Genomic DNA, 17,307 nt, shown 5'->3' with positions numbered 1-17,307 from the left:
AGGCTGTGCATTGGCTCATTGCTATATTCATTGGAAAAGAACCCCAATTTGTAGCATTGCCAACACCTGTGAAGGTGTTGCTAAAATAAGCTTGTAAGTCAAAATGGCCAAAATGCAAGCTGAACAACAGAATAGCCGAAATACAAGCTCACAATGTGTTAAGAGCTTTAGATCAGCCATTTTTGCTTACACATTAGCTACATTAGTTACACTTTAGCCTAACATGGATACACCAGGGTTTGAGCTCAACACAAACTACATGTCAAGAGAAACATTATAGGCTACAAATATTTAGCATGTCGATATGGCTGCAACGTCACAAATTCCGATGAACACATCTACAGTGTGCATGTTTACATGCAGTTCATTTTAAGGGTCTTGGTTTGGATACATTTTAAATATACAACATATGGTCATGCAAACCCCCCTACTACAACAGAACATAGAAGTGCTGCAAAGTCCTATTGGTTCACACATGTAGACACAAGTAGTCTTGTGATCTACATAGATGCACAGACTATGCATCATTAGTTTTGGATGTTAATAAAGACAGTCAGCAGCAACTCACCATTTTGTTAGATGCCCGTTGTGACTGAAAATGAAGACCTGATCACAGCTTTGGTCCTCACTTGAAAGGTTCAGATGCAACTTCCTTCCTCTTTTTATAGGACACTGATTGGCTGGGGAGTGGCTCTGTAGTCATCAGCCATTGGTTGATACTGAATTGTAGACAGTGTTGATGAAATCACTCAATTTAGAAAATATGGGATGACATCTTCAAAGTGAATGTTTAAGCTATTCCTTCAGTTTTTCATTAAGACTGTTGTTGCTCAGTTATGGATTGCAATTTATAACGCATTCAGGACCTGGACCAATTAGTGACACGTCTCGATTGGGGCCAGATCGAGTCAATCCATGACTAGTCAGATCTGGCCTAAATACCACCTGATTTCAACCAATATAAATCCAGCCCACGAAAACGGACGTCCTGGATTAACCAGTAAGACTCCCTAATCGGTAGATAAGCGATCAAGTCGCATGCACAAACTTTAGAAGGCAATTGTTGCCAATGAGGAGAATATGGGAAATGGGACAGATCCAGAGGGTCCGATCGAGGCCAGATAAATATCAAAACTAGTCAGATATGTCCCAGAATATAACCTTATATGCTCATATTTCAACTAACATTACAAACAATAACACTAATCCTGTCAAACAAAAAAGTCCATATGACGTCCTGGTAATGACGTCAAGATCATCCCCATATGGGCTGTGATCTGGCCTAGTTCTGAACGTCACCGGAGGATGTTAAAATAACATCATCATGATGTAATTTGGCTTGCAGGGTAGTTTTACAATGTATTCACATTCACCCTTTCATACAAATTCACAGGAAACCATGCACGGCACCAACTCTACAAGCTCATAACAGGATGTATTGTGAGAAATGCATTCATATAAAATTACAAAATGATATCGTGTAGCTGTGTGTGTGTGTGTGTGTGTGTGTGTGTGTGTGTGTGTGTGTGCGTGCGTGCGTGCGTGCGAGGGGGCATACATTCATATACAGCTGATGATGTGATGACAGCTGGTCTGACTGATGTCATTTTCTGCAATACATTTGACCAGCAGAGAGCTGGTAGCTTCATATTGTCTGCAGGAGGTTGTAGTTGCAAAATAAATTGGAAAACGACTCTAAAAGGCCTATAGGGCGAGGTCACGCCATGTCTTGGCCATCTGGCCAGTGATGAATATTGGACCAGTTACCCATATAATGGAGACCCCTGGTACCCATATATAGAGATCCATGTACTGTATATGGAGATATGCTGTGAGAGCTGAGACACGCTTACTCATTATGTGCAAATCCTATGATGTCTATGACATCTGACACCATACCCTTTTATGCCCATACAGGGAGATCCCCGTCTCTAGAACCAGCCACAAAGATATGGGCTGCCTTGGCCATAACTAGAAAGGTAGGTGTAGTTGCACTGATGCGAGTCACGAGGAATCCACTGGGAAATAAATGTGAATTCTGTCTTACCATTTATTGTCACATGAAGCTTGACCAATCCTGTCTAAAGTAAAATAAAAACACTGTATAGCTAAAATATAAAATGACACAAACGCTTTACCTGACCCAAAGTTCAAACATGAGCGTTATTACATCAGTCAAGTGCAATAACATTGCATATGTATGAGTTAACCAACAAGAGAAAAACACAAATAAAGGTCTATAGAAAAGAAAGAAATTAACAAAATAAAAATACCGGTACAACATTCAACAAGGGGAAGGTATTTTATTTAAGATGTAAGCCACGCTTCGTGTCCCCAAAAAAGAAAATAAATAAAAGCAACAGCATTATATTATTCCAATGAAATGAAATAAAACAACAGCATTATTTGGATAACCTATTGGACACTGATAATTACATGCTAAACAAATAAATAATTAAATAAAAGGTCAGTGTTCTATTATTTGAGTTGACCGTTGGATATCAGTAGTTACCTACTGTCATTTTATCCAATACAACACAGTTCGGTCCTCAAAGGGTTTGAACGTAATCTGCAATCAAGCTGAACTCTGTACTTTGAACCAGATTCTTCCAGATCATCATTGCGTTAAGCGTTTTGCGAGCTGGAAGTCTTTAAGGAGCTGAAGGTCAAATCTAGATCTTGGCAAACAGAGGCTATTTCCTAAAGGGTGTCCATTTTGCACTCAACTATTCAATTGGTGAAAGTGTATCCCTTTCACTGGGTGATTTGTCAATGGCAGCCCTTGTGCCTCTGCTTGTCTAGTACCTCGGGTGTTTTCTCAAGTCGTTATTGTCAAACGATTACCTTATATATCTAATAAATAAGCATTATCTAAAAAACCTTCTAAAAAAGATTGCTCCATTGCAAGCCCAAAATCACATTTTAAACTGTATTTGCCTACAGGGATTCCCCTAATCGACCCATCTAGATCACAATATCTTTGTAGAAGGACTTTGGAACACATCAATACTGTACTGCAATCAGTACCCCGGAAAGCTGAATTAATCTCAGTTTATGCCTTCCTCCAGTCTCTCCAATTCCTCCGCTCTTCACCGAAATAGCCAACCATGAGCTTGTAGATTGGCGCCTGTCAGCAAGGTTGTTGAATGGGAATAGGATGGCGGTGTTAGGTCCTCTTGGTGGGGATTCCTAATTGGCAGGTGTGCCAGTAGGATAGAAAAGCAGTGGCAAAACATAAAGATGTGTGATGAGGATTAATGAACAACTAAAATGGTTATTGGTTACTCTATTTGGAAAAAAGTCAAGATAAAACGAATGAATTATAAAAGCTTATTAAGTGGACCTTTATTGTAAGTACGGCATAGTTCTGTAAGAGCTAGTTTTGCCTACAATACAATACCTCACAACAATTTGAATAATGTAAAGTGCAGACAAGTAGATGCAGAAATAAACAAAAGCCCCTGAAGCAACATGATGTCAGAGATCTGCATGGGAGACACACTGTTACTAGGCCTCGGCTGGTTTTGTTTCGTCGGCTGGTTTAGGTTTTTTAATTTTTTCCTTCACCCCCTCCTTTTTGTGCATGAAGACCATCAGGTCCACCACACGTTGGGTGTAGCCATACTCGTTGTCGTACCAGCAAATAAGTTTGACGAACGTGTCACTGAGGGCCATGCCAGCAGCTGCGTCAAAGATGGCGGAGTGGGTGTTGCCGAGGAAGTCAGATGACACCACAAGGTCCTCGGTGTATCCCATTATACCATGCATGATAGGACCTTGTGCGGCGTTCTTCACTGCCTCCTTGATATCTTCGTAGGGGGCGGGACGAGACAGACGGCACGTCAGGTCCACGACGGACACGTCAGCCACGGGAACCCGCAGCGATATGCCCGTCAACTTATCTTTGAGTTCAGGGATGACCTTCCCTATAGCATTGGCGGCTCCAGTGGTAGAAGGGATGATGTTCTGAAGGGCACCTCGTCCGTCACGCCACGCCTTGTTGCTGACACCATCCACTGTCTTCTGGGTGCCTGTGTAGGCATGTATGGTGGTCATCAGGGCCTCTTCGATGCCAAAGGTGTCATTGATGACCTTGGCCAGGGGAGCCAGGCAGTTGGTGGTGCAGGAGGAAGAGCTGACGATTCTCATACTGGAGGAGTCGTATTTGGTTTCGTTCACTCCCATAATAAACATGGGGGCGTCGACGGAGGGGGCAGTGATTATAACGCGCTTAGCTCCGTTCTGGAGGTGAATAGAGGCCTTCTCCATAGTGAGGAGGTCTCCTGAAGCCTCGACAATGAACCTCGCTCCAGCCTCGTGCCAGGGGATCTCCGACGGTTTCTTACACTGATACACAGAGATGGTGAGGTCGTTGATGAAGAGCTTTTTACCCTTGTGGTAGACCTTTCCCTTGAAACGTCCATGGATTGAGTCATACTTCAACATGTAGACCATGTACTGTATGTCGATGAATGGGTGATTGATGGCCGCAACTTTGATACCTTTTTTGAGGCAAGCCCTCAAAACCAGGCGACCAATACGACCATAGCCATTGATTCCAACGACGAGTTCGGGGGTGCCTGCTGTTGCCATTCTCAACTCGGTGGTTGGGCCTTGACCTATATATACAAGGATAATATCTGATGTAAAGTGACTAACCTTTTTAAATAAACCTCTGAGCAAGTTATCTTTGTCAGACCCCCGGTACCTCCCTTTTTATCCTGCTGGTTATCGCTATCTAGGAATACGCCTTGGCCATGGCGTAACACAGACCGTAGCACAAACCGTTGCCCAAATATGGATTTACGCACAAATTATGCCACGGAAATAAACAAAGAGGACGCATAACGTTACACCACAATTACTAATAATACTACAAATAGTTTATGTGCGTGATTCATAAACTTGCCCCTGCATGCAGCCCTGGCTAAAAGCTATACCTGTTACCTGTCCTACTCTAAAATCATACATGGCACAATTGTAACAATTAAACCATGACCTAAAAAATAAGGGAACCGTCATGTGACCCTTCTGTCTCTAACAACCAGTTTTGAAGCCACTCTTTGGGCAAATTCAAGTCCACCCTCCCTATGGCCTTCACTCGGTAGAACCAGTATAAGCCCTAGCCGCATACCCTACCCTACTTTATTCATTCATTTAAAAATTAAAATGTGACCATAATTTACTAAACGCATATCATGATAATTGAAAAAATACTTTAAACTAACGATTGAATACATGTATCTATGAAGAATGTTTACTAAAGGTTAATAAAAGCAAGAGTAAAGGTCCAGCCTCATTAACTTGAATGGAGTGTAAATGGATCTGCAGCCAGCGGAAGGTGAAATAGTGACATCTGCTGGGGAACTAATGGGAACTGGACATTTAAAAGAACTTCCTGGCCACCTGGTCCAGTCTGGGCTCTAGACAAGGGGAAGCCCCATGCAAGACTTTGGTTGCTATTGCAACAGAACCTTGCAGGAAGTGGTCGGGTCACATCGAGAAAACCACCATCCACGTCTGCATCTATCAGCGGTGGAAACAGCAGCTTCCGGTGGCAGGAGACAGAGGTTCGGTAAGCGATAATGTGCAGCATTTCCCATCACACTGTGCGTGTGATGGGAACCATACAATGGTTCTGAAGGACCATTGCTTCTCGGCAGGGTGAGCTGGCAAGTATCGGTGAGCGATCGGCGTCGTGGTGGGCGATCAAAGTCACAAAGGCGGACGCTCCACGTTTCTCCATGTACTGATAACAATCAGCATCATTTTTACCCAGGTAATGCCATTATTAGGCCTCGGCTGGCGTTGTTTCGTCGGCTGGTTTTGTTTCGTCGGCTGGTGCTGTTTCGTCGGCTGGTGCTGTTTCGTCGGCTGGTGCTGTTTCGTCGGCTGGTGCTGTTTCGTCGGCAGGTGCTGTTTCCTCAGCTGGTTTTGTTTCGTCAGCTGGTTTTGTTTCGTCTTCGGCTGGTATTGTTTGTTCTGTCGGTTTTGTTTCTTCGTCGGCTGGCTTCGTCTGGTCAACTGGCTTCGCTTGGCCGGCAGCAGGCTTTGTTTGGTCGGCTGCTTTTTTTTTCTTTTTCGGAAACTCCTTTCTGTACATGTATATGACCAGGTCCGCCACGCGGCTAGTGTAGCCAAGCTCATTGTCGTACCAGGCAACAAGTTTCACAAAGTTGTCATTCAGGGCCATGCTAGCAGCAGCATCAAAAATGGCGGAGTGGGTGTTACCAAGGAAGTCAGAGGACACCACCTGGTCGTCGGTGTATCCAATTATACCATGCAAACGACCGTGTGCAGCGCTCTTCACCGCCTTCTTGATCTCATCCATGGTGGCGGGTTTAGACAGGCGGCACGTCAGGTCCACGACGGACACATTAGCAATGGGAACCCGGAACGCCATGCCTGTCAGCTTATCTTTGAGCTCAGGAATGACTTTCCCTATAGCCTTGGCGGCTCCAGTGGTAGAAGGGATGATGTTCTGAAGGGCACCTCGTCCGTCACGCCACGACTTTCCACTGGCACCATCCACCGCCTTCTGGGTGCCCGTGTACGCGTGTATGGTGGTCATCAGGGCCTCCTCGATGCCAAAGCTCTCGTGGATGACTTTAGCCAGGGGAGCCAGGCAGTTGGTGGTGCAGGAGGAAGTGCTGACGACCGTATGTTTGGAGGGGTCGTATTTGTCGTCGTTAACTCCCATAACAAACATGGGGGCGTCGGGGGAGGGGGAGGTGACTACCACGCGCCTAGCTCCGGCCTTGAGGTGAGCAGAGGCCCTCTCGATGCTGAGGTAGTCTCCGGAGGCCTCGACGATGAAATTTGCTCCAGCCTCGTACCACGGGATATCTGACGGCTTCCGACACTGGAACACTGAGATGGTAAGGTCGTTGATAAGGAGCTTGTCTCCCTTGTGGAGGACCCTGCCAGGGAAAGGTCTATGGGTGGAGTCATACTTGAACATGTAGACCATGTACTGTATGTCGATGAATGGGTGATTGATGGCCACTACTTTGACACCTTTTTTGATGCAAGCCCTCAAAACCAGACGACCAAAACGACCAAAGCCATTGATTCCAACTTTGAGTTCTGGTGGGCCTTCAACTTTGAGTTCTGGTGGGCCTTCTGTTGACTCCATCGTCAACTTGGTGGGTGGTCCTCGACGTCTCAACGAGTTGAGAACTCTGACGTAGAGTGATTTATGGTTCTGCGAACGCTTCAATACAAGTTATTTGCGGCCGACACCTAGTACCTCCCTTTTATCCTGCTGATTGACGTTATGTAAGTGTATGCCTTGGGCATGACATAACACAGATGTAGCACAAACCGTTGCCCAAATATAGACTTCCAGAAAGTTTTGTTTCACACGAGATTGCTGCTCAACTCAAACCCCAGAACCGAGAGGTATAAGTGAAACTCTCCCAGGCACGTGCTCAAAGGGGGCTTGAGTCCATGCCCTTTTATCTGTCTGTAAAAAGTGCCCTCTCCAGACCAGGAATGCAGCTTTTGAAGCTGTGAAAACCGCTTCCAAGGTATAGCTTTGTCTGTCCCGTACATGTCCCGTGCATGTCCAGTCCAGAATGAAGAATTGAGGATTGGTCAAGCTTCACATGACAATTTGGCTCTCCAGACAAAATCATTCATTCATTCAGAACTGGAACTAAAGCACATAGAAAGTATAGATCTAGAACAGAATGTATAGATCTAGAACACACATGTAGAATAAAAATTCACCGCTTCACTTCGAACCGAGGTTCGATTTTTACTATGGTGAAAGAAATGCAAATGCCCTCTTTCCATGCCATACCTGGAGGCAGCATTCAAGAGAATTGCCTTATCCAAACTCTCCTGAACTTGAATGCAGCATCTTATGTTGAAATAATTGCCCTCTCTGTGTAGAAATCCATGCCGTTATGCCACATCTCCAGTATTCACTTATAGTTCAGTGTGGTTTTCAATCACCGAAAATGGCCGACCTCCATCACACGACGCGTTGTGAGCTTGGAGGTCTGCTATTTTCACCAAAAGACACTTTTAGAAATTTCAGCCACTGCCTCTCTAACATTCTCTGCAAGTCACAGAATTTAGTAAATTCCCGCTCTTTTTTGTGATATGGCGAAATTATCGTACATTTGGGAATTTGGGGAATTATTGATCGTACATCGTACAGAGGGTCAAATTATCGTACAAATGCAATAATTATCATACATCTGGCTGGGTGACACCATTACACATGCAAGACATACAGTAACTCTATGACGCAAAGCGACGCAGAGGAGCCCCGCAACATCATCGTTCCCAAACACGGAAGATGAGGGAAAAGAGGGAGTATGCGCTGAGCATTTCAAGGAGAAAAAGCCTGGGTCAGCCCCCCTGTAACTGTGGTTCACGACATTTTAATTGTATATAAAATATATGTAGCAGTTCAGATATCTTATTTTACATCAGTATTGTTCATGTGAACAGGTTGTTTGTTTAGGCTTATCCATTATAATTATAATTATATTATATTATAGTTATTATTTATCACTCGTTTTCCACCGCGGTGAGTTTTGATGGGTAGTGTATCCCCGCCCTTCTGGGGCATAGAACGTCCGCGTTCCAACAGACTAGCTACTCCATAGAAGTGAATGGGTGGGGATTTCCGGACTATAGCAAGCCTCTTGGCTTAAATCAAGTTTGATTTAAGCCAGGCTTGCTAGAGGCATGAAAGCATGTGACTTCCATAGGGAATGAATTGGATTCCTCTCTCCCCCCTCATCTCCCAAGGATAGGAGAGGGCAGATGACCTTAATGTGTGTCCATGACTGCAGGGGTTTTAAGGGAGGTTGCCGATTGGCATCGTTTCAGAGAAACGGATAGTGATATTATCTGGACTAACACTGCAGTACAATGATGTTGCTACTACAATAGAGGGGCCGATATGAGACGAAAAAGTGGATTTTAAAGCGATGTAAATAAGCAGATTTGCTTATTAGTGGGGGAGCCAATCGAGCAGATTCTGTTGGTCGTAATTTTGGAATGTTAATTTTTGGAGACATGTATATCTTGATTCTTGGGGTTCTCAGAATGTCAAAAAAACATGTCTCCAATTTTTCTTTTTGGGTTTAGCTTGTGTAATTAGCATAATTAGCCAATTAATTGCCAAAAACAGTAAATGGCAATAACTTTGCTTCTAGGTAACTTATAAAGGTGATTTAAGAGTCTAAGTCCATGTTTGTGAGGTCCAGAAATTCATCTGTTACCATTGTGAAGTCATACAACCTTTCCTAGTTAGCTTAATTAGCATAAATGATGCAAAAACTAGGCGAAAATAAGCAAATTGCTGCATTTCTTTAGTTTTAGTCAACTTTGAAAGCTTCTCACGAACTCTAAGATGTATGTTTACAAGTCATCAATTATCATCATCCTAAAAATAAATCATGCAACCCTTTGTCTGTGTAATAATTATGTAATAATCACACCCAAACGAGAAATAGCTATATTTCTTTGCTTTAAGTTAATTAATAACGATAATCTTACAGACAGTGTAAGTCTGTTTGCATGTCTAGAAAATATTCTCTTTCCATAACTAGAATATCTAACCTTTCCTTATTAGCTTAATTTGCATATATATTGTTACAACCCTGCAAGAGATTGGGCCGTAACTCGCCATGCCAAGCGAGCTGCTTGCCTTGTCTGCTGAGTGGGGGGCTGGGGTTCGCTTCCCGGTTTGGGAGCGAACCGCCTCACTCAGTCTGCAAAACATTACATTAGTGTCAGACGGGCGGGCCCGTGGAGCATGCCTTTGTGTGAGGGACGTGAGGGACTCGGCCGTGGGCAGTGAAGTGATATAAAATAAAGAACAATACGAGAAATGGTCACAGAATTATCTGATTGTTTATTCTCAGAAGGTTCTGTAAACACATTTAAATAGAAGGGTCTCCATCTTCGTCGTTGTCATCATCAATCCCCAACAGATGTGCCTTGCTATAGCACCCAGCCATGAACCAGCGACAACAGCCCTGCTAATCGGGCTCAGCCCTATTAGCACGACTGGTTGTGCGTTGGACTGGCGAGTGGAAGTCCTGGGTTCAATCCCCGCTTCTGCGTATCACTACATCTGGCGCTGTGAGCAGGGTGAGGAGCGTGATGTCCTCGCGTGAGGGACTAGTGCCACGTCGTGTGCGGTGGTCCGCGGCGTGATGTGTGAAGCGCGAGGGCGCGCTCCAAAAGACCAGGGGGGTGAATGTAGCACCCAGCCATGAACCAGCGACAACAGCCCTGCTAATCGGGCTCAGCCCTATTAGCACGACTGGTTGTTCGTTGGACTGGCGAGTGGAAGTCCTGGGTTCAATCCCCGCTTCTGCGTATCACTACATCTGGCGCTGTGAGCAGGGTGAGGAGCGTGATGTCCTCGTGTGAGGGACTAGTGCCACGTCGTGTGCGGTGGTCCGCGGCGTGATGTGTGAAGCGCGAGGGCGCGCTCCAAAAGACCAGGGGGGTGAATGTAGCACCCAGCCATGAACCAGCGACAACAGCCCTGCTAATCGGGCTCAGCCCTATTAGCACGACTGGTTGTGCGTTGGACTGGCGAGTGGAAGTCCTGGGTTCAATCCCCGCTTCTGCGTATCACTACACTTACATTACAACACACCTATTCATCTGCCCCACACATGCACATCTCAGAGCAGTTAAAATGTTGAGATCGACAAGGACAATGTGACATGCACTGGGATTTTTTGCAGCCACATTTGATCAGTTGGGTAATGGTGGCTGGAGCTGGGGGATCATGTGTTGTGACTAGCACCAGTTGATCTCCATCCATATTCAGTTGCTAGTGGTATCTGTGGGTTATGTACGTGGTCCTGACTCCTCATACCATACCATTGCCTGGTAATGGGCACGGGCAATGGCTAATGCTCCTTGTGTAGGTTGCAGCTTCTCGGCTTCTAATTGTTTCTTTGTGAATAACCTCCACCTGAGCTCGCCAACATCCACAAGATTTGTACCGGGCTCGTACAGCTGGCAAACAAATGCTTCAATCTTGTTTTCTGTGTCAGAACTGAGCTTTTTTGTAGTACCTAGAGTAGCAAATGCAAATTGGGAAAGCCATCATGGATCAAGAGATGTTCCCAGTGGGCTGACCACTTCATAGCCACACTGGACAGGAAGACCAAAGAACATAGTGAGACCCATGTAGTATTTGACCGCCATGACATTGCATCTTCACTGAGGGAGGCCACATGTAAGCGATGCCAGGGTGGCAAGCCCCCTACCACTTATCATGTGGAAGACAACACACTAATAGGGAAGGTGTCAGAAAAACTGTCAGGTATCCACACCAAAGATGAGCTGACTGTCTATCTGGCTAAGAAAGCCCTCCAACACTTCCAGGGGAAACCCAACATTTTCATAATCACGTCAAGGCAACATGTCCACTCAAACTCTATCAATGTAAAACATCTCCACAGCTCACAGGAAGAGGCTGACACAAGGATAATCCTGCACAGCCTGCTGTGTGTGGGTTACCATCAGCTGTACAAGGACACCTATTTCATCACCGATGTGGGGAACAAAAATCGTATCATCTCACTGGAGCCAGTAGTGCACTGGGTAAAACAAGGACTTCAGCCTTACCAGGGTTACATGCCATTTCTGGAGCTGACCAGCCAGGCCATTTTGCTGGCAAGGGAAAGTTAACCTGTTGGCAAGCCCTACACCCGTGTCCTGTGGAGGTGGTATCTGCATTTGCTACTCTAGGTACTGCAAACAAGCTCAGTTCTGACACAGAAAAAAAGATTGAAGCATTTGTTTGCCAGCTACAAATACAATCCCGGTACAAATCTTGTGGATGTTGGTGAGCTCAGGTGGAGGTTATTCACAAAGAAACAATTAGAAGCAGAGAAGCTGCAACCTACACAAGGAGCATTACATCAAGCCATTGCCCGTGCCCATTACCAGGCAATGGTATGGTATGAGGAGTCAGGACCACGTACATAACCCACAGATACCACCAGCAATTGAATATGGATGGGAGGCTGAGGGAAATCAAGTGGTGCTAGTCACAACACATGATCCCCCAGCTCCAGCCACCATTACCCAACTGAAATCCCATTGCATGTCACATTGTTCTTGTCGATCTCAAACGTGTAACTGCTCTCAGATATGCATGTGTGGGGCAGATGAATAGGTGTGTTGTAATGTAAGCAAGGCACATCTGTTGGGGATTGATGATGATGACAACAAAGATGGAGACCCTTCTATTTAAATGTGTTTACAAGACTTTCTGTAAATATTAGAACAAACAATCAATCTGTGACCATTTCTCATATTGTTCTTTATTTTATATGAGGGATATATATATAGGCCTATATATATTGTAACGTTTTGCAGACTGAGTGAGGCAGTTCGCTCCCAAACCGGGAAGCGAACCCCAGCCCCCCACTCAGCAGACAAGGCAAGCAGCTCGCTTGGCATGGCGAGTTACGGCCCAATCTCTTGCAGGGTCGTAACAATATATATGCAAATTACGCTAATAATGAAAGGTTAGATATCCTAGTTATGGAAAGAGAATATTTTCTAGACATGCAAACAGACTTACACTGTCTGTAAGATTATCGTTATTAATTAACTTAAAGCAAAGAAATATAGCTATTTCTCGTTTGGGTGTGATTATTACATAATTATTACACAGACAAAGGGTTACATGATTTATTTTTAGGATGATGATAATTGATGACTTGTAAACATACATCTTAGAGTTTGTGAGAAGCTTTCAAAGTTGACTAAAACTTAAAAAATGCAGCAATTTACTTATTTTCACCCGTTTTTGAATAATGTATGCTAATTATGATAATTAGGAAAGGTTGTATGACTTCACAATGGTAACAGATGAATTTCTGGACCTCACAAACATGGACTTAGACTCTTAGATCACCTTTATAAGTTACCTAGAAGCAAAGTTATTGCCATTTCCTGTTTTGGGCAATGAATTGGCTAATTATGCTAATTACACATGCTAAACCCCAAAAGAAAAATTGGAGACATGTTTTTTTGGCATTCTGAGAACCCCAAGAATCAAGATATACATGTCTCCAAAAATTAACATTCCAAAATTACGGAAATTGATAGGCTCCTCTACTATATGGCCGAATGCTGCCGTTGTGAGCTGTACAAGCCTGCCGCTGCTCAGCCGAAATTGACAAGAATGCGTTTTTGGATAAAAGAAAAACACCTGGACCAGTATTTTGGAGATTAAATAACAAGAAAAAAGGTAAAAAGGCTATTTACCACGGAATTCTCCTTTAACAGGAAAAGTGTGCTCCTCTGAGCAGAGATCTTCGTCTCCTTCCAGGGCTGTGTCAATAGTGCATCTGACTCAGGACACAAGGAAGCTGCGGAAATAGAGCTTGCAAGACAGACGGTGCAGCTTTTCGTGTTATGTCATGTAAGGGCGCAGAAGTGAAAGTGGTCTGCGAGGTGCGCTCTATAGAGGCTCTCAACATGCAGTAACAATTTGGGGATGATTGGACGTCCATAATATCCATAATATATTATGCAGTTTATTGGAGGTTTGAGCATACACCTTTCATGGGGAAGGTTGTGGGATCAAACCCTGCTCGGGGTCGGCGTCAGCAATGCGGTCACAACAGGTCCCAGCACCAAATCAAATGGGTTCACACATCTGAACCAAGTCTCCTGCAGGAGGCGTGTCTGAAGCCTGTCCTCTGGATGTAAAAACAGATGATGATGATTGTAGGAAAGGAAAGAAATGGCAGGCACATACAGCATGGTATCAAAACCCTGTTTTTGAAGCGGTGAAAACCGCTTCCAAGGTATTGTCTGTCCCGTGCATGTCCAGTCCAGAATGAAGAAGCTTTGTCTGTCCCGTGCATGTCCCGTGCATGTCCAGTCCAGAATGAAGAATTGAGGATTGGTCAAGCTTCACGTGACAATTTGGCTCTCCAGACAAAATCATTCAGAACACATAGAATCTAAAAATATAAAACTAAAGCACATAGAACGTATAGATCTAGAACACAGATTTCATAGCTCTAGAACTGAACACATAGAATAAGAATTCACCGCTTCACTTCGAACCGAGGGTTGATTTTTTACTATCATTGTCACATGACCCATGACAATTTAATGAGAAAATCATGTTTCTGGACAAGGCAGAAATGACATTAGAGCCTAGAAAAAACATTTAAAATATAAAAGATCTTTTGAGGAGTCAAATAAATAACAACAAAGAATCAACTGTGACAATAAAATAACTGGCCTCTCAAGAGGTCAGTACCACTAATAAAACTAGACCAAAATGAAGGTAATGTTCTTGGAGAAACGGTATGGGCTCGGTCTCTCTTTCGTCTGACACAAGACGTTCCATGCAAAAAAACTTGGCGCGATGCTGTGGCTGTTGTAGGATTGATTATTTTAAAACATATATTCTATTTCCGAAAACATTTTGTCCCAACAAAGTTTATAGTCGAAAATATGTCAGAGCTAGAGTGTGCCAATTAGATTAGAAAAGTAATACAAAAATAAAGTTATAATAATGAAGAATAGTAACATAGGAACATAACTGGGCTCTCTCAAGAAAGAGCATAATACAGCCTTTAGAGTCACAGATACAAACCGCAGCCCACAGCCCACTGTTGCGGTAAAAAAAGAGTGCCAGAGCCGAACTAGTTCGGGATAGGCACATCAGATTGCGGCGCCCGGTCCCGAATTAGTTCAGGATAGGCACTAGAAGAGTTAAAGGAAAAACACAAAATGTTAGAGAAACATTATAAAGGCTTGTAGTCCAACTTCGACTCCAGTTTCTTGGAATCGGCCACCTTGCGCACAGCTTTCATGAAGTCCTCCTGAGTGACGTATTCGCGGTCCGAACGGATGGCGAACAACCCTCCCTCTGTGCACACGTTCCTTAGATCGGCGCCGTTGAATCCGTCGGACAGCTTCACGATGGCTTCATAATCGATCTCTCCGCGTTTGGTGATCGGACCCGAGTGAATTTTGATGATGTCCAGGCGAGCCTGCTCGTTGGGCAGCTCAATGTGGATCTTACGGTCCAGCCTGCCGGGCCGCAACAGGGCAGGATCCAGGGTGTCGGGTCTGTTGGTGGCCATGATCATCTTGACTCTGTGCAGGGTGTCAAAGCCGTCCATCTGGTTCAACAGCTCCATCAGGGTCCTCTGGATCTCTCTGTCCGCCGAGGTTCCCTCCGAGAATCGGCGGCCGCCAATGGCATCGATTTCGTCCATGAAGATGATGCAGGGCTGATGGTCTCGGGCGTAGTGGAACATCTCTCTGATCAGCCGCGCACTCTCGCCGATGTACTTGTCCACGATGGAGCTGGACACCACCTTGAGGAAATTGCAGTCCAGTTGACTGGCCACGGCTCTGGCCAGAAGGGTCTTCCCGGTGCCCGGCGGTCCGTAGAGCAGACAGCCTTTTGGCGGAACGATTCCCACTCTCTGGAACAGCTCGGGGTTGGTCAGAGGCAGTTCGATCACCTCTCTCAGCTCGCGGATCTGGTCGGACAAGCCTCCGATCTCGGAGTACGAGACGCTGCCGGGGTCCTCGTGAGACATGTTGTAGACCAGGGGGTCCACCTCTCTGGGCAGGTACCTCATTATGGTCAGGGTGGTCATGTCCAGTGCCACTCTGGTGCCCGGCTTGAGCTGGGACTTATCCAGTTGTCTGCGACATCCGACCACGTACCGAGGCCCGTTCGTAGCCTTGACAATGATCTTCTCCTCAGTCAGCTGTTTGAGCACCTCTCCTATAATCTGTGCAACGCTTTGCAGAGCTTTGAGGTCATTTTCGGACTTCTCGAACTTCTTAGTTTGCTCTCTAAGTTGCTCCCACAGTTCCTTTAAATGTCCATCGATCTCAATGTGTTCAAGCAACTTCTTCCTATAATCTAACAATGCCTTCTCCTTGCTGTCCTCCATGATGCCACGCTGAATCTCCTTTCGATTAATATAGGCCTTTGTCTTGAGTATGATGTAACACAGACTTAGCCCAAATATGGTGTGGTAGACAGGAAGTGTGTGTGTCTGTGTGCCGACAGCGCATTACTCCGACGCTGCGTTGGTCCGACTCGCTCCATTACTAACCTTATCCCTAACCCTAAGCAGTGTGCGCACATAGAGCAGTGTTTCTCAAACTTTTACATTTCAAGGTCTCCCCTTAACTCTGACAGCATACAAATGGTGTCAAAGAGTTACAGACGTCAATTTAGACTCCCATAAAGGAACCCACAAAGTCCCTGGAATCCACTTTGAGAACCACTGACATACATGTAGAGTAATGAGATGTCAGACTTATGGGCAGTCCCTGTGTGTGTGTGTGTGTGTGTGTGTGTGTGTGTGTGTGTGTGTGTGTGTGTGTGTGTGTGTCTGTTTCAAGATTCAAAGAGGTTTTATTTGTCACTCACATATACAAGTAGGTACAGTGAAATGTTGGGGTGACATGCGCAGCCAACAACGTATTAAAGCACATATGTCAAACTCAAGGCCCGGGGGCCAAATCAGGCCGGTGAATGAATTATCTTCGGCCTGCGGAATGATATTTAATTACTATTAGAACTAGCCGCTAGCGCAAGGAAGCGTATCGCAAGTGGTCAACTTTCAGCTACCCCTCTCCCCAAAAACGGGTTTTCAATCCAGGTGGGAGGCAGAGTAGCCTACATGTTTAAAGGGAAAACCTGTGTGTCTTCTGTGTGGATTTGATTTACTTTCTCATTGAACTATATGAAATCAGTGATTGGTGAGCATCATAGAGAAGCAAACTGAGCTTTAATAATACATTTTCTATTTTTAATGCATGCAGTTTCATTCTTGCATTTATTAAGGGACATCATTTCAATAGGTTTTAAATAAACATTGAACCAGTCCGGCCCTCGATTTGTACTATTTTTTTAAAATTTGGCCCCCCATGTATTTGAGTTTGACATCCCTGTATTAAAGTAAACAATCAAGATAAATATGGGTTTAAATTAATACCCTTTTGGCAATCAGGATATAGGATATGCTGTGTACAATACCTATACAGTATATAGTGCAGGGTACAATAAGTGACTAAAATCTTACATTGACGGTTTAAAAAAAAAGTTTGACCAGTTAGAATTAACCACTGTCATGACCAAGGGGCTTGCCAAGCCGTCTTTGCAGTTAACTATTGTGTTTTGAAATTATTTCGTTTTCTTAATTATATTATCATCATTTTAGGTTAAACGTAACATTATTTTTGGCTTTGTTTTAGTTTTGGTCTTAGTTGGACATCTCTGACCTTTCCTGAGCAAGTTTTTAGCATTGCCTT

The 17,307-nt window shown here is 44.5% G+C and overlaps 2 protein-coding genes across 2 annotated transcripts; both read right to left on the bottom strand.

Moving 5' to 3' along the window:
• Positions 1–3,507: 3,507 nt before the first annotated feature.
• LOC308297143 (glyceraldehyde-3-phosphate dehydrogenase 2-like) lies at positions 3,508–7,135 on the bottom strand (the record flags this gene model as incomplete). The annotated part of the gene is made up of 2 exons (XM_080740560.1): positions 3,508–4,242; positions 6,758–7,135. The coding sequence occupies 2 exons, from the start codon at positions 7,133–7,135 to the stop codon at positions 3,508–3,510; spliced, it is 1,113 nt and encodes a 370-aa protein (XP_080596686.1).
• Positions 7,136–14,768: 7,633 nt separating this feature from the next.
• LOC308296829 (26S proteasome regulatory subunit 10B-like) lies at positions 14,769–15,938 on the bottom strand (the record flags this gene model as incomplete). The annotated part of the gene is made up of 1 exon (XM_080740159.1): positions 14,769–15,938. One exon carries the CDS (start codon positions 15,936–15,938, stop codon positions 14,769–14,771), a length of 1,170 nt encoding a protein of 389 aa, XP_080596285.1.
• Between the last annotated feature and the right edge of the window lie 1,369 nt (positions 15,939–17,307).

Source organism: Nannobrachium achirus (genome assembly GCF_963921795.1).
Source record: "Nannobrachium achirus genome assembly, chromosome: 13".
Lineage (NCBI taxonomy): Eukaryota > Metazoa > Chordata > Actinopteri > Myctophiformes > Myctophidae > Nannobrachium > Nannobrachium achirus.
The sequence above is the reverse complement of the archived record's forward strand: the minus strand, read 5'-3'. Positions and strand labels throughout refer to the sequence as shown.